The sequence below is a fragment of the Rhinatrema bivittatum genome, chromosome 1 (assembly GCF_901001135.1).
Source record: "Rhinatrema bivittatum chromosome 1, aRhiBiv1.1, whole genome shotgun sequence".
Lineage (NCBI taxonomy): Eukaryota > Metazoa > Chordata > Amphibia > Gymnophiona > Rhinatrematidae > Rhinatrema > Rhinatrema bivittatum.
Genome location: NC_042615.1, coordinates 628015941 through 628034307, shown reverse-complemented (window position 1 = coordinate 628034307; position 18367 = coordinate 628015941). Strand labels below are relative to the sequence as shown.

Sequence of the window (18367 nt, the reverse complement as noted above, 5' to 3'; positions counted from 1 at the left end):
TATATTCAGATCCTTCAGCCTCTCCTCATAGGTCTTCTAATACAGACCACACACCATTTTGGTTGCTCTTCTCTGGACCGCCTCCATCCTTTCTTTATCCCCCTTCAGATACGGACTCCAGAACTGAACACAGTACTGCAAATGAGGCTTAACCTTCTTTTTCTTACTGGTTATTCCTCTCTCTATGCAGGCCAGTATTCTTCTGGCTTTAGCTATCACCTTTTCACATTGTTTGGCCATCTTCTGATCTCCAAACACTGGTCTGTGCACATCAGGCTTACATCCCCTATCACATACGGCTCCTTTGGATTACTGCATCCCATATGCATGACTCTGCACCTGTTGGCATTGAATCTCAGCTGCCAAATCTTCAATCACTCTTCCAGCTTTCTTAAATCACTTTTCATTCTCTCTTCTCCTTCAGGCATATCCACTCTGTTGCAGATCTTAGTATCATCTGCAAATAGGAAAATTTACCTTCTATCCCTTCCTCAACAACACTCACAAAAATATTGAACAGAACCGGTCCCAACACCAATCCCTGTGGCACTCCACTTAACACGGTTCTCTCTTCAGAGTAGGTACCATTTACCATTACACTCTGTCTCCTATCAGTCACCTAGCTTTTAAAGCACGCCACCACCTTGGCACTCACTCCCACATTTCTCATTTTATTCACAAGCCTCCTATGCAGGACCGTATCAAAGGCTTTGCTGAAATCAAAGTAAATCACATCTAGCACTCTTCCTCGATCCAATTCTCTATTCACCCAATCAAAAAAATCAATCAGATTTATCTGACAGGACCTTCCTCTGGTGAATCCATGCTGCCTCCGGTCCAGCAACCCACCGAACTGTAGGTAGTTCACTATCCTTTTTCAGCAGTCTCCATTAATTTTCCCACCACCGAGGTGAGGCTAACCAGTGTATAGTTTCTGTCCTCCTCTCTGCTACCACTCTTGTGAAGCAGGACAACCAGGCGCTCTTTTCCAGTCCCACAGCACCACTCCCGTTTCCAGGGATCTATTGAACAGATCCTTCAGCGGACCTGCCAGCACATCTCTGAAGTCTCTCAGTATGCCTGGGTATATCTCATCCGGTTCCATGGCCTTGTCCACTTTCAGTTTCCTTAGCTCCTCCTATACATTCTCGTCTGTAAATGGAGTTTCGTCTACTCCATCCCCATCTACAATCATGTTAATCAGTAACAGGCCTTCTCCAGGGTCTTCTTTAATAAATACCGAACTGAAGTATTTAATATTTCTATAAGTTGGCTAATTTTAAAAGGTATACTTAAATGAAATTAACCAATTTACCAGTTAGCCCACCATTTTGCCCAATCCTCCTAGTTAGCAAGACCTTCATGGTTCTTCAGCCTGAGCTCACCCCAGTTCACCCAGACTTCCCGCCGAGTCAGTACTACACAATAAACACTTATGCTAGATAATTATAAGGTATAAAAATACATAAATAAGTTGGCAAATATATACATGCTTCTCTTAGCAATTTATGCGTGTAATTGTTGACGCCGTCCCTTGATCACCTCTTTTTTACATGCATATATGTGCACACAAAAGTGAAAGTATGCGCATATTTTCAACTTCTATAAAATACAGAATACGTGAATAGAGACTACTTATACACTTGTATGCTCACTTTTATGCATGTAGCATTTTGAAAATTCACCCTATAAAATTAGAGTTCCTACTTTCACAGTAAATATACTTTTAGCCACTTTAAAAAGAGGCATTCTAGAATGGGTTTCAGGGGCATGGTTGAAAATGCGCATTCATTAAAGTTTCAAAAATGAATGTATGTAGAAGGCATGCTATCATACATTCTTTACACTGTCGTTCAGCATTGCTTAATTGTATATGCATATTTTTAGTTGTATAACAAGCCAATAATCAAAATCAACCTGTTTAACAATTGACTAGGTTTGTGTGGATTGAAAAGCAATCAGGCACCCTATTAAAAATTTACCACCTCTTGTTTCCAAACACTCTGCATTCTATGTCTAAGTGTCTTAGATGTCTGACTTTGGATGATCCTCTAAATGGATGCTTTCTCTTCAGATATCAGATCTGATTTTCAGAACATAGGTTGTTGAAAGGTGATGTTATTTTTCTTATTCTGCATTAAATATTAAAGTATTTAAGTAGGAATATGTTTTGACTGGGAATGTTGTACAGCTTTTTAATGTGTTTCCTAAATGTGAAACGTGCTATTAATTTCAGCATAGAAGCCTTTCTGTCATAGGAATTATCTAGACCATGGCATTGAACAGTGAAACACGCTTTAATAAATCCTTAAGTGCATTGCTCATTTTTGTTTTGTTTTCTAGCATTTATTTACACCCAGCTTAGTTAAAAATCTGTTTATAGTACTTGATGGTAAAGATGTGTTTAATTTCCTCAAGAATTGTATTTATCAGGGCTGGTCCTGTAACTGCATGCTGCCATGGGGAAGACCCAGTGCCGCACACTGCTAGGGGAGGATCTATTTTCAATTCCTGAGTCAGGTCTTCCCTTTTCCCAAGCCAGATGGCAAAACCTACAGGCTGGCACAATAACGTGCGCTGGCCCTGAGCAGGCATTAATTTTGGAGGAGCCCAAAAAGTGTACAGAAAAGCAGAACATACTGTTTTTCTGTACCTCCTCTGACTTAATATCGTGGCGATATTAAGTCAGAGGAACAAAAAAATAAGAATGTCCTGAAAAAATACATTTTTTAAAAAAGGTGCTGGCGGTCAGGTTAGGAAAAGGATGCTCAATTAATGAGCATCCTTTTTCCTAACCTGTAGCTATGCATAGGTTATAAAAACGGCACTCTAAAATTGAGCATCTGTTTTCCTAACCTGCTGACAGCCACCTCTCCCGGGCGCCAGCTGCCAAGGAGGCGGTAGGGGCGGGCAGTTTCCCTTAGTGCTTCCTTTTTACCTCAGCAGCCCATTTGCATTTTGCATTGGGTGCCCCAGAGAGGTGGACGGGCACTCATGACTGAGCGCCCATTTAACGCACGCCGCTACTGCATTGGCCTGCTGGCAGCCAAATTTAGAGCCCATATGTACAGGTTTCTGGAAGGAGCTCCTGTATATGGCCCCCGGCAGAGGACTTTTGCCACAATGACTTGGCTGAGTTTATTTATTTATTTATTTATTTATTTATTTATTTATTTAGAGAATATATTTCATACATCCCACAGTTCAAGGCGGATTACATCAGGGGATATAAAATGAGGGGAAATCACTGGGTAGTTGCAAATGAAGTCTCATGGTACCAAATTCCAGTCTTGGTTCCCATTGTTTTTGGAAGCCCATAGAAGCAGAAGGAATTGCTGAGGACAGAAAAAAAAGTTTCTTTGTAATTGTTACAGAGCCTATGATCTTTTGATACTATAAATGCTTCCATAATATATTTTCTCTGAGGAAGCAGGTTCATCAAGTTACACAAGTGGATCATGTGATCTTGGCACCAAAGAAAGTTCTTCTAGAACTTTCTAGAAAACAAAGGTCTTTTACTGCTCATGTGTGGCAGTTCCCATGCTATTGCAGGTTGGCAGTTCCCTTCACTTTCTTTTTATCTGCCAGTAGCATTGGATGCAGATTAATTTTGAACTGCCCTGTTGCACTTCACCTGAATCTGCCTTTTTCTTCAGACTCCGGTTTAAAGCCATACTCTTAGTTCTTTCCAGTTAAGTTTTTAGTTATTCAAACACATTTTAATTTTTTCTTTATGCTGAACTAGCCTGTGGGATTTTTTCTTTGATGTAGCTTTTCACCAGTAATCCACCCAGCCATTTTTTCTTTCCTGGCTTTCGAGAAATAAAATTTCCCAATTTCATTTTGCCTTGTCAGTTTTCCTTACAATGTCAGAGAAACAGACCAGCTACTTAAAGCTCTGCCTCAAGTTCAAACCAATGATTTCTATCCCTGACCTGTGAGATTTGCTGCAAGTATTAGGACAAGACTATAATTCTTCTGGCTGTGACATCTGCACAAAGATGTCATCTTGAGCAGTTTGGATTCAGAAAGTCACGCTTCTTGCCTACTTTACTGTGAAACAAAAGTCCAACTCTTCAAAAGCTGGCACCAAAAGCTCAACACAAGGACCAAAGAGCCATATCAACTGCTGGTGGCCAGATCATGCCAAAGAGGCCTTCAACCTCTTCTGTTTCACAGTTAGAGGACATATCTAGGAGCTGAGAGAAGGGTCATTTCCCCAAATTGAGCTGAAGCATGGGCTTTGAACTTTCAAGCATAATACCAGAGGGAGCCAGCATGAAGTAGATGCTCTGAAACAATGCATCATTTTGAAACAGGACTCTAAGAGGCACAGAAATCTCTGCACTCTGCAAAGCAGTGATGTCTGAATGTAAACTCTGCCTCCCAGGCTCAGGTGATGACATGTTGGTATCCAGCCTATAGTCTTCAACCTTGTACTTCAAAAAGCCATTGAGGACATCCACTTCTCTATGAAGTTGATCCTAGTTTTAGGAACTCTTTGAGGCATAACTGGATGGGAGAATCACTCACTAAATCCACCAAATACTTTGAGGTTCCAGTGTCAGGCACTTCAGTGCCTCTTGATGTGTCAAATGTTCCTCCTCTCAGTGCCAAGCATATTGATGCTGAATCAGGTTTGTTACCCTGAGTCTGTCTTGCTGCCATCCGTGCCAAGCCATATTTAGATGGGTTAAGAGCAGAAGTTTCTGTTGAAGACCAGTGAAGAGTATAAAAAGAATCTGGTTTGCATGACATATAATACTTTTGTAATGACCTCGAGAACCTCTACTATGGCCATTAATGCCCACAGAATCTCATGATTTTGGGCTTCAGGGGGAGGTCAGCTGAGCAGACAGTAGTAGAGGTGCTATGTGGTGCCTGCTTTTCAGGTCTATCAACAACACAAACACACAGAAATTGTTGCAGTGCAGGCTATGGGAACTTCGAACATGTTCAGTGATGTTTGTTTCTGTGGCCCCCTCCCTTCCTTCCTTCCTGTTGCCAGTTGTTTCAGAAGTGCAGAGGAGCAGGAGGGGGCTAAGGGGATCAGCAGCATTATGCATGATGTGAATCCCCCACGGCCTGCACTGCAGCAATTGCTCCCTGTCTGCATTGCTGATAGAGCTGGAATGCAGGCAGCATGGTGCGTGTCTATTACAGTCTGCCAAGCTGACTCCCCACTCCCCTCCCCCAGCAAAAGAGTGACAAAAGGCATGGTTGAGGAGGTAACAGAAGGTGGGGATCTTTTCACTGATGAAATCAGTGAAATCAGAAGATAAACCTTTTCTTTTTCTTTTCTTTTTTTCTTACCGCAACAAAAAAAATCAGGGCACTGATCATCAGACTCGGAGCACAGGCCCTTGTGCCCAGACTAAGGATTCCACTAGTTGATGGTGCACAGCACACCCCTTTTTAAAGTTAGTGCACTATGGGCACTAAGCCTCTATCCTCAGTGAATATGGTGGAGAATGGGATGATGCAGCTGGAAGTGTTAGGTCAAAGTGGTTATGGTTGGAGTAAGGCATGCTGCAGATGGAAGTGTCAGGCCACAGTGGTCATGGCTACAGCAAGACAGGTTTATGCAGGATACATCAGACCTGAGTGGATATGACGAAGCATGATGTGCTGCAGCTGGAAGGATCAGGCCACGATGGTTATGGTTAGAGCAAGAAAAGCTTATAGAGGATGCATTAGGCCTCAGTGGTGGTGTTTGGAGCAAAGGAGACAGAGGCTGTCATTGGAGTCATGCCCAGTGGTGATGATTGTGGCAAAGGAAGCTGAGGAAATCAGTGGAGAAATGCCCCAATGGTGGTGTTTAAGAAATGCTACCACTGAAGCATGACTCCGCCAACTTCCCCTGCAGCTTCACCTCAACAACTATTTGGGGTGAAGCAGACAGAGGAAGTCAGTGGAGTCATGCCTCAGTAGTGCTGTTTGCTGAATAGGAGGCAGAGGAACTCTGTGAAGTCATGCCACCGTTGTTTTTTGGGAAAAGGAGGCAGAGGAACTCTGTGGAGTCATGATCCAGCTGTGGTGCTTGGGACTCTGTAGGCAGAGGAACTCAGTGGAGTCATGACCCGGCTATGGTGCTGAGGACTCAACAGGAAGAGGAACTCAGTGGAGTCATGCCCCAGCTATGGTTCTTGGAGCTAAGCAGGTAGAGAAAATCAGTAGAGTTATGCCCCACTGGTGGTGCTTTGAATATGGCAGGCAGAATCAAGATGTGAAAAAACCCCTGTGGTGGTGATCGGGTATAGCAGTGGAAGGTTGCTGCTGTATGTGCTCCCAGACTCTTGTGTTGTTGGCGTTAGGATGTGGCAGTGGAAGGCTGATACTGTACATTCTGCCAAAAATTTGTAGAGTGAAGACCCAGTGTTATTCTTCGAGAGGTGTAAGGAAGAAGCAGGAGGAGAGAAGCCCCAATGTTGTTGTGGGGATGTTTAAGGAGGAAGCTCGCTGAGTCAGGTCACACTGTCGTTCTCAAGGATGTATGGAGGAAGCAGGAGGAGTGAAGTCCTAATGCTGTTGGGGACGCGTAAGAAGGAAGCAGGAGTGAAGCCCCAGTGATGTTGGGAACATTTAAGGAGGAAGCAGGCTTAGTCAGGTTGCACTGATGATGTCTGGAATGTGTAAGAAGGATGTAGGAGGAATGAAGCCCAAGTGGTGGTGGTGGACCATGTAAGGAGGAAGCAGATTGTCAGGTCCCACTGTTCATGGGAACGTGTAAGGAGGAAGCAGGAGGAGTGAAACCCCAGTTCTGCTGTTAGGGACATGTAAGGCAGAAACAGGCTGAGTGTATTTACGCTGTTGTTGAAGGGAATGTGTAAGGAGGAAGCAGGAGGAGTGAATCCCCAGTAATGTTGGAATCATGTAAGGAGGAGGAAGAAGTAAAGCCCCAGTGTTGTTGGGGACATGTAATGAGGAAGCAGGAGAAGTAACGACCCAGTGTTGTTGAGTGTGTAAGGAGGAAGAAGGAATAGTGAAGCTCCAGTAATGATGTTGGGAGCATGTAAGGATGAAGCAGTCTGAGTCAAGTCCCACTGTTGTTGGGCACGTGTAAGAAAGAAGCAGGAGGCGTAAAGCCTGAGTGGTGTTCCTAGGGATGGGTAAGGAGAAAACTGGCTGAATCAGGTCCCACTATTGCGTTGGGGACATGTAAGGAGGATGCAGGAGGAGTGAAGCTCCAGTGTTGTTGGGGTCATGTAAAGAGTAAGCAGGAGGAGTGAAGCCCTAGTGTTGGGGACATGTAAAAAGGAAGCATGAGGATTGAAGCCCCATTGGTGGTGTTGGGTCCTGCCGTTGTTGTTGAGAATGTGCAAGCAGGAAGCTGGCTGAGTCAGCTCCCACTTTTGTTGTTGGGGACATGTAAGTAGCAAGCAGGAGGAGTGAAGCCCCAGTGTTGGTTGGGGACATGTAAGGAGGAAGCAGAAGAAGAAAAGCCCCAGTGTTGTTGGGGATGTGCAAGGAGGAAGCAGGAGGAGTGAAGCCACAGTATTGTTATTGGGGATTTGTAAGGAGGAAGCAGGCTATCAGGTCCCATTGTTGTTGGGGACATGTAAGGAAGAAGCAGGAGTGAAGACCCAGTGTTGTTGTTGGGGACATGTGAGGAGGAAGCAGTTTGAATGAGCTCCCACTGTTGTTGGGGACATGTAAGGAGGAAGCAAGAGGTATAAAGCCCCAGTGTTGTTGTTTGGAACATGTAAGGAGGAAGCAGTAGGAGTAAAGGCTCAGTGTTGTTGTTGGGGACATGTAAGGAGGAAGCAGGTTGAATCAGGTCCCACTTTTGTTGTTGGGGACATGTAAGTAGCAAGCAGAAGGAGTGAAGCCCCAGAGTTGTTGGGGACATGTAAAGAGGAAGCACGCTGAGTCAGGTCCACTGTTCTTGTGGATGTGCAAGGAGGAAGCAGGAAGAGTGAAGCCCTAGTGTTGTTAGGGACATGTAAAGAGGAAGCAAGAGGAATGAAGCCCCAGTGGTGGTGTTGGGGTCATGAACATAGGAAGCAAGCTGAATCAGGTCCTGCTGTTGTAGTTGACATATAAGGAGGAAGCTGGCTGAGTCAGCTCCCACTGTTGTTGTTGGGGGCATGTAAATAGAAGTAGGATGAGTGAAGCCCCAGTGTTGTTGGGGACATGTCAGGACAATGCAGGAGGAGTAAAGCCCCAGTGTTGGGGACCTGCAAGGAGGAAGCAGGAGAAGTGAAGTCCCACTGTTGTTGGGAACATGTAAGGAGGCAGCAGGAGGAGTGAAGCCCCAGTGTTGTTGTTAGGAACATGTAAGGAGGAAGCAGGAGGAATGAAGCCCCTGCAGTGGTGTTGGGGTCGTATATGGAGAAAGCAGGCTGAGTCAGGTTCTGCTGCTGTTGAGGATGTGTAAGTAGCAAGCAGGAGGAGTGAAGCCCCAGTGTTGATTTTGGAGACATGTAAGGAGGAAGCAGGCTGAGTCACAACCCACTGTTGTTGGAGTTGTGTAAGGAAGAAGCAGGAAGAGTGAAACCCCAGTGTTGTTGTAGGGGACATGAAAGTAGCGAGCAGGAGGAGTGAAGCCCAAGTGTTGTTGGGAATGTGTAAGGAGGAAGCAGGCTGAGGGATGCCCCACTGTTATTGTTGGAGATGTGTAAGAAGGAAGCCGGCTGAGGCAATTCCCACTGTTTTTGTTGGGGACGTGTAAGGAGGAAGCAGGAGGGGTAACGCCCCAGTGTTGTTGTTGGGAATGTTTAAGGAGGAAGCAGGCTGAGTCAGGGCCATTGTTCTTGGGGATGTGTAAGGAGGAAGCAGGAGGAGTGAAGCCCTAGAGTTTTTGTTGGGGTTGTGTGTAAGGAGGAAGCAGGAGGAATGTAGCTCCATTGGAGGTGTTGGGGTCGTGTTTAGAGGAAGCAGGCTGAGTCAGCTCCCACTGTTGTTGGGGACATGTAAGGAGGAAGCAGGAGAGTGAAGCCCCAGAGTTGTTTGGGATGTGTAAGGAGGCAGGCTGAGTCAGGTCCCACTGTTGTGGTTAGGGACGTATAAGGAGGAAGCAGGAGGAATAAAGCCCCCCAGTGTTCATGGGGACAAGACAGGAGATAGCAGGATATGACAAGCTCTAGTTGTCTTAATGGGGTCAAGTCAGGAGACAGGATATGACAAGCTCTAGTTGTCTTAATGGGGGTCAAGTCAGGAGACAGCAGGATGTGATAGACCCCAGTTATCTTGTTGGGACAAGTCAGAAAGCAGCAGGGTGTGGCAGGCCTGAGATTTGGTGATGGGAGAAAGTCAGGAGGAAGCTAGCTGAGTCAAACCCCAGAGTTGTCATTGGGGATATGACAGGAGGCAGCAGGGTTGGTCAGACCCCAGTTTTGTCGTAGGAGATGTGACAGGAGGCAGCAGGATTGGTCAGACCCAATTGTTTTAGTTGGGGACGTGACTGGAGGCAGCAGAATTGGTCAGATCCCAGTGATCGTTGAGGACAAATCAGGAGGCAGTAGGATGTGACAGGCCCTTGTTGATGGGATAAGTCATGAGGTAGCTGAGTGTGACAGACCCCAATTGTCTTGATAGGTATAAGTCAGGAGGCAGTAAAGTGTGACAGACCCCAATTTTGTTGATGGGGACAAATCAGGAGGCAGCAGGCTGAGTCTAACCCCAATGTTATCGTTGGGGACATAACACCAGGCAGCAGGATTGGTCAGACTCCAATTTTGCCATTGGGGACATGACAGGAGGCAGCAGGATGTGACAGCGCCCAGTGTTGTTGATGGGAGTCAGTCAGGAGTTATCATGATTGGTCAGACCCCAGGGATGGTAAACAGGGCAAGGCAAGCAGATGATGTCAGTGCATGTTGGCCCCAGTGATGTTGTTAAGGGCTAGGCAGGCAGATTCTGTTAGTGCTTGTTTGCCTTAGTGATGTTGTTGCAAGCAGAAGGTGTCAATGCATATTGGCCTCAGTGATATTGCTAAGGGCTAGGCAGGCACAGGGTGTCATTGCATGTTTTCCCCAGTGATGTTGCTAAAGGCTATGCAGGCAGACTGTGTCAGTGTATGTTGAACCCAGTGATGTTAAGGGCTAAGCAGGCAAAGTGTCCCTGCATATTGGCCCTAGTGATATTGCTAAGGGCTAGGCAGGTAGATTATATCAGTGCATGTTGTCCCCAGTGATGTTGCTAAGGACTAGGCAAGCAGTAGTCGTCAGTGCATATTGGCCCCAGTGATGTTTTTGGAGACATGGCAGGAGGAAGCAGGTTGTGTGTGACCCAAATGAGTGTTGGGGACTCAGCTTTCAAGATAGTGTGGCCCTCAATCTGGCATCTCGTTCCTGGGCGGCAGCAGCAGTGTGATTGTAGATGTGTGGCCCTTCAAATTCCTTTCATTCATCTGGCCAATTTGCATGACTATTCTGGATACTCAAACAAAGGCAGATTAATTTTCAGGAACACTAGCTTTTCCATCAAGGGTGGTGTCAGCCTGGAGTGATTAGGGCTTATGATGTCCCCTGTCATTGAAAACACTCTTTTGCTGAGGACACTCATTGGTGGACAAGAGAGAGAGTGCTGAGCCACTCTCACGAGGTCTAGCCAGATGCCGGACTTCTGGGACCAATATGCCAGCACATCTGTGCCATATTTTTGATGGGCTCTGTAAGATAGAGTGGCACTGAGATTTGAGCTGCCGATTCCATTGCTAGTATCGGATATATTTCTTTCTTCCCAGCTGCTTTTGTGATTGCCTGGGATATAAGTGAGGAATGTTTCCATTTTACTGTAGGGGAGGGGAGTGCTAGGTAGCGATGACAGGGTGCTGCTCTGACTTGCACTACTGTCTGACCTGGCCAATGATGGAGTTTTCTTCTGTGTTATATCCCTCCTCTGCCTCAACTTCTGGCGTGCTAGTTAACAGACCTCTGTCAGCATGCTCTTCATATGTGCCAGATTGTTGACCTCCAGTTGCAGTTGCAAGTCTCCCTTTCACACGTGGTTCAAATATAGCAAGCATGTATGTGGGGTTTCTGGTCCAAGATCCTAGTCTCTCTATCTCCTGCTTTCCAAAAATGCTGGACCATGCAGCCACCTCATCTCTCAATCTCTCTTCCTGTTGAAAGTCCTCCAACTTTTCTAACATGATGTTTAGTGTAGGGATGACATCTCCCTAGGTGGCATGAATGGCATTCAGCTCCTCTGTTGCATCCATAAAGGGCTTCAAGATTGTCACAAGCTGTCTCATGGCTGACAGATCATGATGCCCTAAGGGAGCCTGCACACCTATCTCCATTCCCATAGATAGATAATGCAGGGGTGTCTGCTGCTCCTCTTGCCTTTGCAGCATCAGGTAGGTAGAATTCCAGTGGGTGCCCACATCTTGAATGAGACACTTGTGAGGCATTTTTAATTCCTCCTGCTTTTCACAGTTCAGTGGAATTACCTAGCTATTTTCCTACACTTCTCTATTAAACCATGCAGGTAGATATTCTGTGGTTCCCAGAACCCCTGCCCCAGGGCCTCTTTCACTGCTAAGTGAAGGGTGTGAGCAAAGCATCATACACCCTGATATACCCCGTCAGATGCTGCCTTTACCATTTTGGAGTGCATTTACACTTCTGGCTCTCTGATCCAGTTGCCAGCCTTTCAGCATTCCTCTAGTGCCTCTTAAAATATTGGCCGAGGTATAGGCCCCGTCCGCCAGGTGAGTGTGCAGCAAAGCCCACCTGCGCCCTCTTACTGCATCCCCTGGGAGCTGCTGCCTGCTTCTACCTCAGCCAAGTCCCATCAGTATGCCATCAGAGAGAGGGAAGGAGTGTGAGGCATGACTTCTCCAGCAGCGCCTGGATGCAACTACGGCAATGCTTGTAGAAACTGGGGATGACCTTTCTGCTGAAAATGGTCCTGGAGACCACTTTATAGTTTGGCGCTAATAGATGCAGCAACCGCCTGAAACCCGTGTTCTCCACTATCTGCAGGAACCAGTTATCTAAAGCGATCATCTTGCCAGTAGTCCTAGTCACCACTTTGGATGATGCCTGACTCTTTTCCCATGACAGTGCCACTGAACACCACCCCATTTCCTCCTTTGTGGGCTGTCACTTCCTAGGTATAGCTGGGGTCTGCTGCTGCTCCTGGGCTGTCAACTGACTGGTTGAAGGAGTTGAAGGCTTGGAAACAGCTGGCGGAACACTCGTCCCCTTTTACATTATTGTCCTCTGCCTTGCAGAAGGGTCCCCCTGACTACTGCTTCTACCACCATCCCCAGATGCATATTAAAAGGGATGTTGCTTCTTCATGTGATGCTCCATCCCTGAATTACTTAAATGGCCCGCTTGCCTTCCTCAGTTGATTTCCTTTGTGCAGTAGTTATAATGCGCAAAGCATGGGTTCTTCCTGATTTGAAAATGGCTCCAAATCACAGATTTCTTTTGTGATCCCTTGCCTCTGTCTGCAAGGGAGTGGATGTTGGTGGCACTGAAGTGGCGATGGAGACAGATGGAGCCCAATAAACTGGGACAGAGGAATCATTCATTCTCTGTTCCTGCACTGTCAGTGGCCTGCTCTCCTTCACCAGCATCAGCTCTTGCCTCTCTCTCCTCCATCACTGAAGTGGAGGCTAAAACAGTACTCATTAATCCTCCTAATTCACGATCTGTAGCTAACAGCCCTTCCATCTCTAATTCAGGAAAGCTTTAAAGGGGATATTCTTCAAACTCTGATTCAGACGAAGAGGATGACATAACCTCTTTTGCTGCTTCTGCTACACCAATGGTTGATTGTGCTGCCTTTGCTTTAGGTTTTTTACCTCTTGCACTTCAACCTCCACAAGCAATGGTGGTATTTGTACCCTACAGCTGCTGCCTGCCCCTTCCCTTTCCTCTGACACAACAGAGACTGGCTGAGATACAGCTGGTGCTGGCATATCCTATTCCCAAAATTTCAATTTCTTGCAGCTTGACATGCCTGCCTCTCCTGCTGATATTTTGGACTTTAGAAACATTCTTCTTTATTTTGTCTGGGGGGATTCACTGTTGTCTTATAAAATAATCCTTTTCCAAATGTGAACTTGCCATGGCCTCTAACTTTGCCTGAGATGATGTGATTTTATCAGATGTTGTACCTGCTTACTGGGATTTAAATGATGGATTGGACAAAATATGTTTTAATCTTTATTATTTTCAATCAGGTCAATGTGTGTGACACTGACTAAACTGAGTGATCACTCTGAGTGTAAGATTGAACACCAATGCACTAGAATGCACTACAGTACTATTTTAATATACTGTATTTTCCTCTTTAGACTACTGCACTGAACAATACACTCGCACAAAGCATAGAATGATGAAAAATGCTATAATATGTGCATGAGTGCAGCCATGCATGCAATAGTACTGCAGTAACAAAATTAATCTACAAAGTGGCTGGCTGTACCTCTGACAGTGACTGCCTGCATTCTTTGTAGATGCACTGACTCTGCTGCACAGACCCAGACAGATAGAGAGTATAGAAAAAGCCTCGCTATCTTTGGCACTGTGGCACAGCTATTGTAAGACTGTCTAGCGCTAGCTCGCTGCCTGGCACAGCTGCCGGTTCACTGCAACAAGTCCAAACTTAAATCAGTCACTGCACTGAAGACAGAAACTGCAGTCTTCAGCTTTTCCCCAACAGAGGAGAAAAGGCTTGACACACAAACCTTCCTCTTCAATGGCAGTGTCAGTGAGATGTTACAATAAATAAAAATTAAAAACCTGTACAGATGAACATATGCAGAAGCCAAAAGGTTTGGAATGGAATGTTTCTAATATTGAACAAGAGCTCACTGTTGATTTAAAATACTGTGGAATATGGAACAACACAACTCACACGACAGCTAGCAATGTTTCTTCCTGGAGAGAAAGATTCAAATGCACTTTCAAACAGTCTGCACATATTATAAGAATAATAGACAGAGCAGTGATTCACTGCTTTAGAAAAATGCTTCCCTCTGATTCTTTCTCATATGTTGTCTGTCTGGTTTCCTTGCTAACAGATCCCAGTTACTCTGGGGCCGATGCAATACAGTACGCTCAGCCGAGTGCACTGTATAGCCCACAGTCGGACGCAGGATAAATAGGCGCTAATCCAGCCCCTAATGCAATAGGGGGATTAACGCCTATTTAACGTGCGACCGACGCGGAGTGAATGAAATAGCGCTCATCACATGCAAATGCATGTGAATGAGCCTATTATTCACTCCGCATGCGTCTCAGACGCAGAGTCTCAGACGCACATTTATTGCTCAGCTATTAACGCCTGCCTGGAGCAGGCGTTAATAGCTGAGCACAGGTAAAAGAAGTACAGAAAAGTAGAAAAAATTGCTTTTCTGTACTTCTTTTTCAAAGTAAAATAAAATAACTTGGCAGACCGTCGAATTATGAAGACCGACGCTGGTAAACTCGGCGTCTGTTTTCATTACTGGCAGACAGGCAGGTTATGAAAACCAAGGCCGGGTTTACCGGTGTCTGTCTTCATAACCGACAGCTGCGGTGGGTCGCATTAGCAAGGAGGCGCTAAGGTCACGCAAGCGACCCTAGCGTGACCCCCTAATTTACATATTGCATGGCACCCCCCTTGCGGGCTCCATGCGTGCGTTAAGAAAGCGGGCGCTGAAAAGTCAGCAAACATTATTGCATCATCCCCTCTCTGACCTCACACACGAGTCATAGGCACAAAGGCTGGTTGCTATGGAAACTCTCATATACCCAGCCTTTACAATGGTCTTGAATGTAGCCAATGCTATTGTATGGGAAAAGTAAATGAATGAAATGAATGACACATTTCATTTGTGGAAAGTGCCCATTCTTATTTGTGGGCCCTGAACATGAATTAGAGTGATTTGTCGTTGACTGCACATTTGTTTTAAATAAATGCAAATCCCTACAGTCCACTCACATTATTTCTATTCCACAGTCTAAACATGCTCTTGGGAACACCTTCTCTTAATTCAGCTAAACGTCCATGCATTGAGTTTTAGCTGCAGTGAGGAACAGCAATTTTCAGACAGCTAACAAATTTGGGTAAAAAACCACTCTCAGCCCATGAACTTTGTTTTGAAGATTGTACTCATGATGTTGAAATACCTTTTGTCTTCATTCTGATATATTGCTGTAATAGCTATTATACAAGTTTATACAAGTTTTTCCCTTCTTTTCTGTCCCAGGTTACAGAATGTCAGCCCCCCAAAAGTGTCCAGAGGAAATCTTTAAAATCATGCAGAGGTGTTGGGAGTACAAACCAGAAAACCGCCCCAAATTTTATGAAATGCAGAAAGAGCTGTCTTCAATCAAAAAGAAAGTGACATAGTGACAGACACAGCCTAAAGGACTTTCTTCTTGAATTGTAAATTGTCCAGTCATTTTTTTTGGAACTACAAGTTACAGTACAGAGCATTAACTGTAGTATTCTTCTACAGCCCCCATTTTTTAAATTAACATTTGTTCTTGCATTTATGTGTGCCTTTTAGGCATGTGATACAGAAACACACCACACTGCCAGACTCTGCATTGTCAGGTTCCTCTAGGTTTGTCTGCTAGGGCATATGGACTATGTACATGCTGTGCAGAATGAGAGGGACTGAAGAATGTCATTTTCACAGCGTGTATCTATTGTAGGGATTCCTTAATGTTTTCTTTTCTGAGTTCATAATTTGCTCAAGTCAGATGTTACACTAAGCCTGTTAAACTATTAGCTGAAGCCACAGTTTTGTAGAAATTTGTCTTTACATGAAGGGCATTTGTGGCCTAAATTTCACAGGTATCTCATAGGAAATTCATTTGAGTTTTTGAAATTCTCATATTTTAGGTAATAAAGGTTTTAAGATTCAGTATTTTATGGAAGACAATATATATATATATATATATATATATATATATAAAATCACGATATGAGTCACTCACAGTAAAAAAAAAAAAAAAAAACCTATAATATATATATATTTTTTTTTTTTTTTTGCAAAATCATAAGGAAATATCTGAATCTTAATGTGCATGTAAGGATGCTTTCAGTAAGGAGGTGTTTTGGATTTTGAGGTGTGTGAAAGAAAGAAAGTCAGTGTCATGAATTTCAGGAGTGAGCCGAGGCAGGTCCAAGATAAACTTCTTCAGCTACTTTATCTTGAACTATATATTAATGTGCAATGCACTGTGTGCACTATATCAAAGAAGAAGAAATAAGAGTAGTAAACTTGACATGCATACAGTAAGAAACAAAGATATGTTTCACAAATCACATTGTGTAATATTTTCTTATGACTTAAAATGAAGGTTCTATGAGCCTTTGACGTGTTCACAACACTGAATTGCAGTTGTCTTTCACTCAGTTGCTCTCAATGCCAAGAAACAGAACACTAGCAGGAATCCCTGAGGTCTTTCTGACACCAAGGGGATATAAGCTGTCTGTAAAATGGTATATGAAACAGGCTAAAGGCATTTTAGGGTACATGGGTTGTAATGAGTATTGTCTCTCTTCTCAAAGTAAAAAAGTAACTAGTCACTCTGGAAATCAGGATTAGAAATCTCAATAATGAGAAATGTACTCTCAGATTTTAATTCCCCAAGAAAGGTGATTGCTTCTGAGATTGCTTCAGAAAAGCAGCTACCAGAATATGACTTGGAATAATTATTAAGTGAATGTATTTATAGCATGCTGCTGTTGGAAAGTTTCTATTGCAAAATTCCTTTTTTATTTCTTGTCTTTTTGATGTTTGTATAGGGTTTGGTCAGTTTCTTCTTCACAAAATAGAGAGCAACAATAAATAGGAGTTTAGATAAGAGTGAGCATAGGCCCTTTGGGCATTCTAAATTGGCTGCTCTGCATTTTTAGTGATTGTAATCTATTGACAGAGTTAAATGGGCAGTTAGTATGTATATTCTGATCATTCAAAAAATCATAATACTTCCCTCCACCCCATGAAAGTAATTTCAATATATGTAGAAAAATAGTGTTTTCTTCAGTTTATATTGATATGTTTTCTTTAATTTGTTTTATCTTGAGTCCCATAATAAACTAATGGCAACTTTAGGGTAGTTATACTCATTAATTTAGTCACTTTCTCGGTATTGTTGTCTTTCAAAGAACTTTAGATTTCAGCCCTAAAACTATTCCTGAAGAAAATGTTATCCAGCAAACTAGTTCAGTTCTCTCTCTTTGCAGAGTATAAATGCAATAGATGAAAGCTGCATTTATATTTCACTCATCTAAATTTTTAAACTGTTCAAATTGAAAGCTTTTTTGCAAAACATGGAAGTAACTACAGTAGTTAGATTTGATTTTCTTTGTCCTATGGCAGATGAAGAACTACGACCTTCCTGGTATTCCTTCCCCTCCAGCCTCAATAATGCCTTCCGACCCAAACTTGCTTACTACACTCATTATTCACTGAAACACAAATTGTACCAGAGACCATTTAAGGATCTGTTTACTAAAGCATATTTGGTTTAATGCATGTTAGACATCTGTGTTAATTAGCATGCATCTTTTGTCGACATCTGCAAATTTGTGCATTAGTCCACATTAGCATAATGTAGATGTAACGCAATCTAATGTAAAAAAATGAAAATGAGATGATTAGCATTCAAGCACATGCTAAGCAGCTCATTAAAAATGTATATGGATTAGCGCAAATCATGTTAAGTACTGTGATCTCTGCTAACACACTAGTAATGCGAAAGTTTGTGTGTTCCTAAGCAAGCTAACACAAGTGCAAATGGAACCCCCAGTTTCTCCTCTCCAGTACCTAAAAGAAGGGGCTTCTGATCCCTACTGGCACACAAAAAATTCAGCCTCCATGCCTTTGATCATCCCATACCTCACAGTCAAAAACAAGGAGTCATTAGGCTCTTTTCCCCTACCCCAACTAAGCCCCTTATGCTGGCCTCACTTTTCTCACCAGGTGAAACCACACCCAGCTGCTTAATGGTCTACCTTTTTCAACATTGTTCACTGGAAGATTGAAGCAGGAGGGGACATAGCTCCCTCCTGCCTCACTATCACCCAAATCAAAATGGCAACAGTGATGTCAGTGTTATATGAATTTGGTGCTAACAAGGCAGGAGGGAATCACTCCTGCTTTAATCTTCATGCAAATAAATCAAAAGCGAGTAAACTGTGGAGGGGGAGCTACCTTGGGGGAGGTACTTGACTCAGGGGTGATTGCAGAAGAGTGGGGAGATCGGAGTCCTTTGGCCTTCAGTCTGAGGAGCTGATATGGAGATCAGGTGCCATGGGCCCTCATGGGGGGAGTGGGACTAACCACACAGGGATTGTTAAGCACAAGACTTTAAGTATGTTGATGATCAACTTAATACCCAATGAATTTGGGCCTTAAGATGCATGTGTTATACCTATGATATGTGTGTGTTACAGATCTGTACTA

The 18367-nt window shown here is 43.9% G+C and overlaps 1 protein-coding gene across 1 annotated transcript in view; it reads left to right on the top strand.

Annotated features, from left to right (window-relative positions):
- FER (FER tyrosine kinase) overlaps nt 1-15875 on the top strand; it is a 612331-nt gene extending 596456 nt beyond the window's left edge. The window contains exon 20 of the mRNA XM_029572126.1: nt 15155-15875. Coding sequence (XP_029427986.1) covers nt 15155-15297 — 143 coding nt within the window. The 3' untranslated portion in view covers nt 15298-15875. The remainder of the gene's footprint in view (nt 1-15154) is intronic.
- The last annotated feature ends 2492 nt before the right edge of the window (nt 15876-18367 follow it).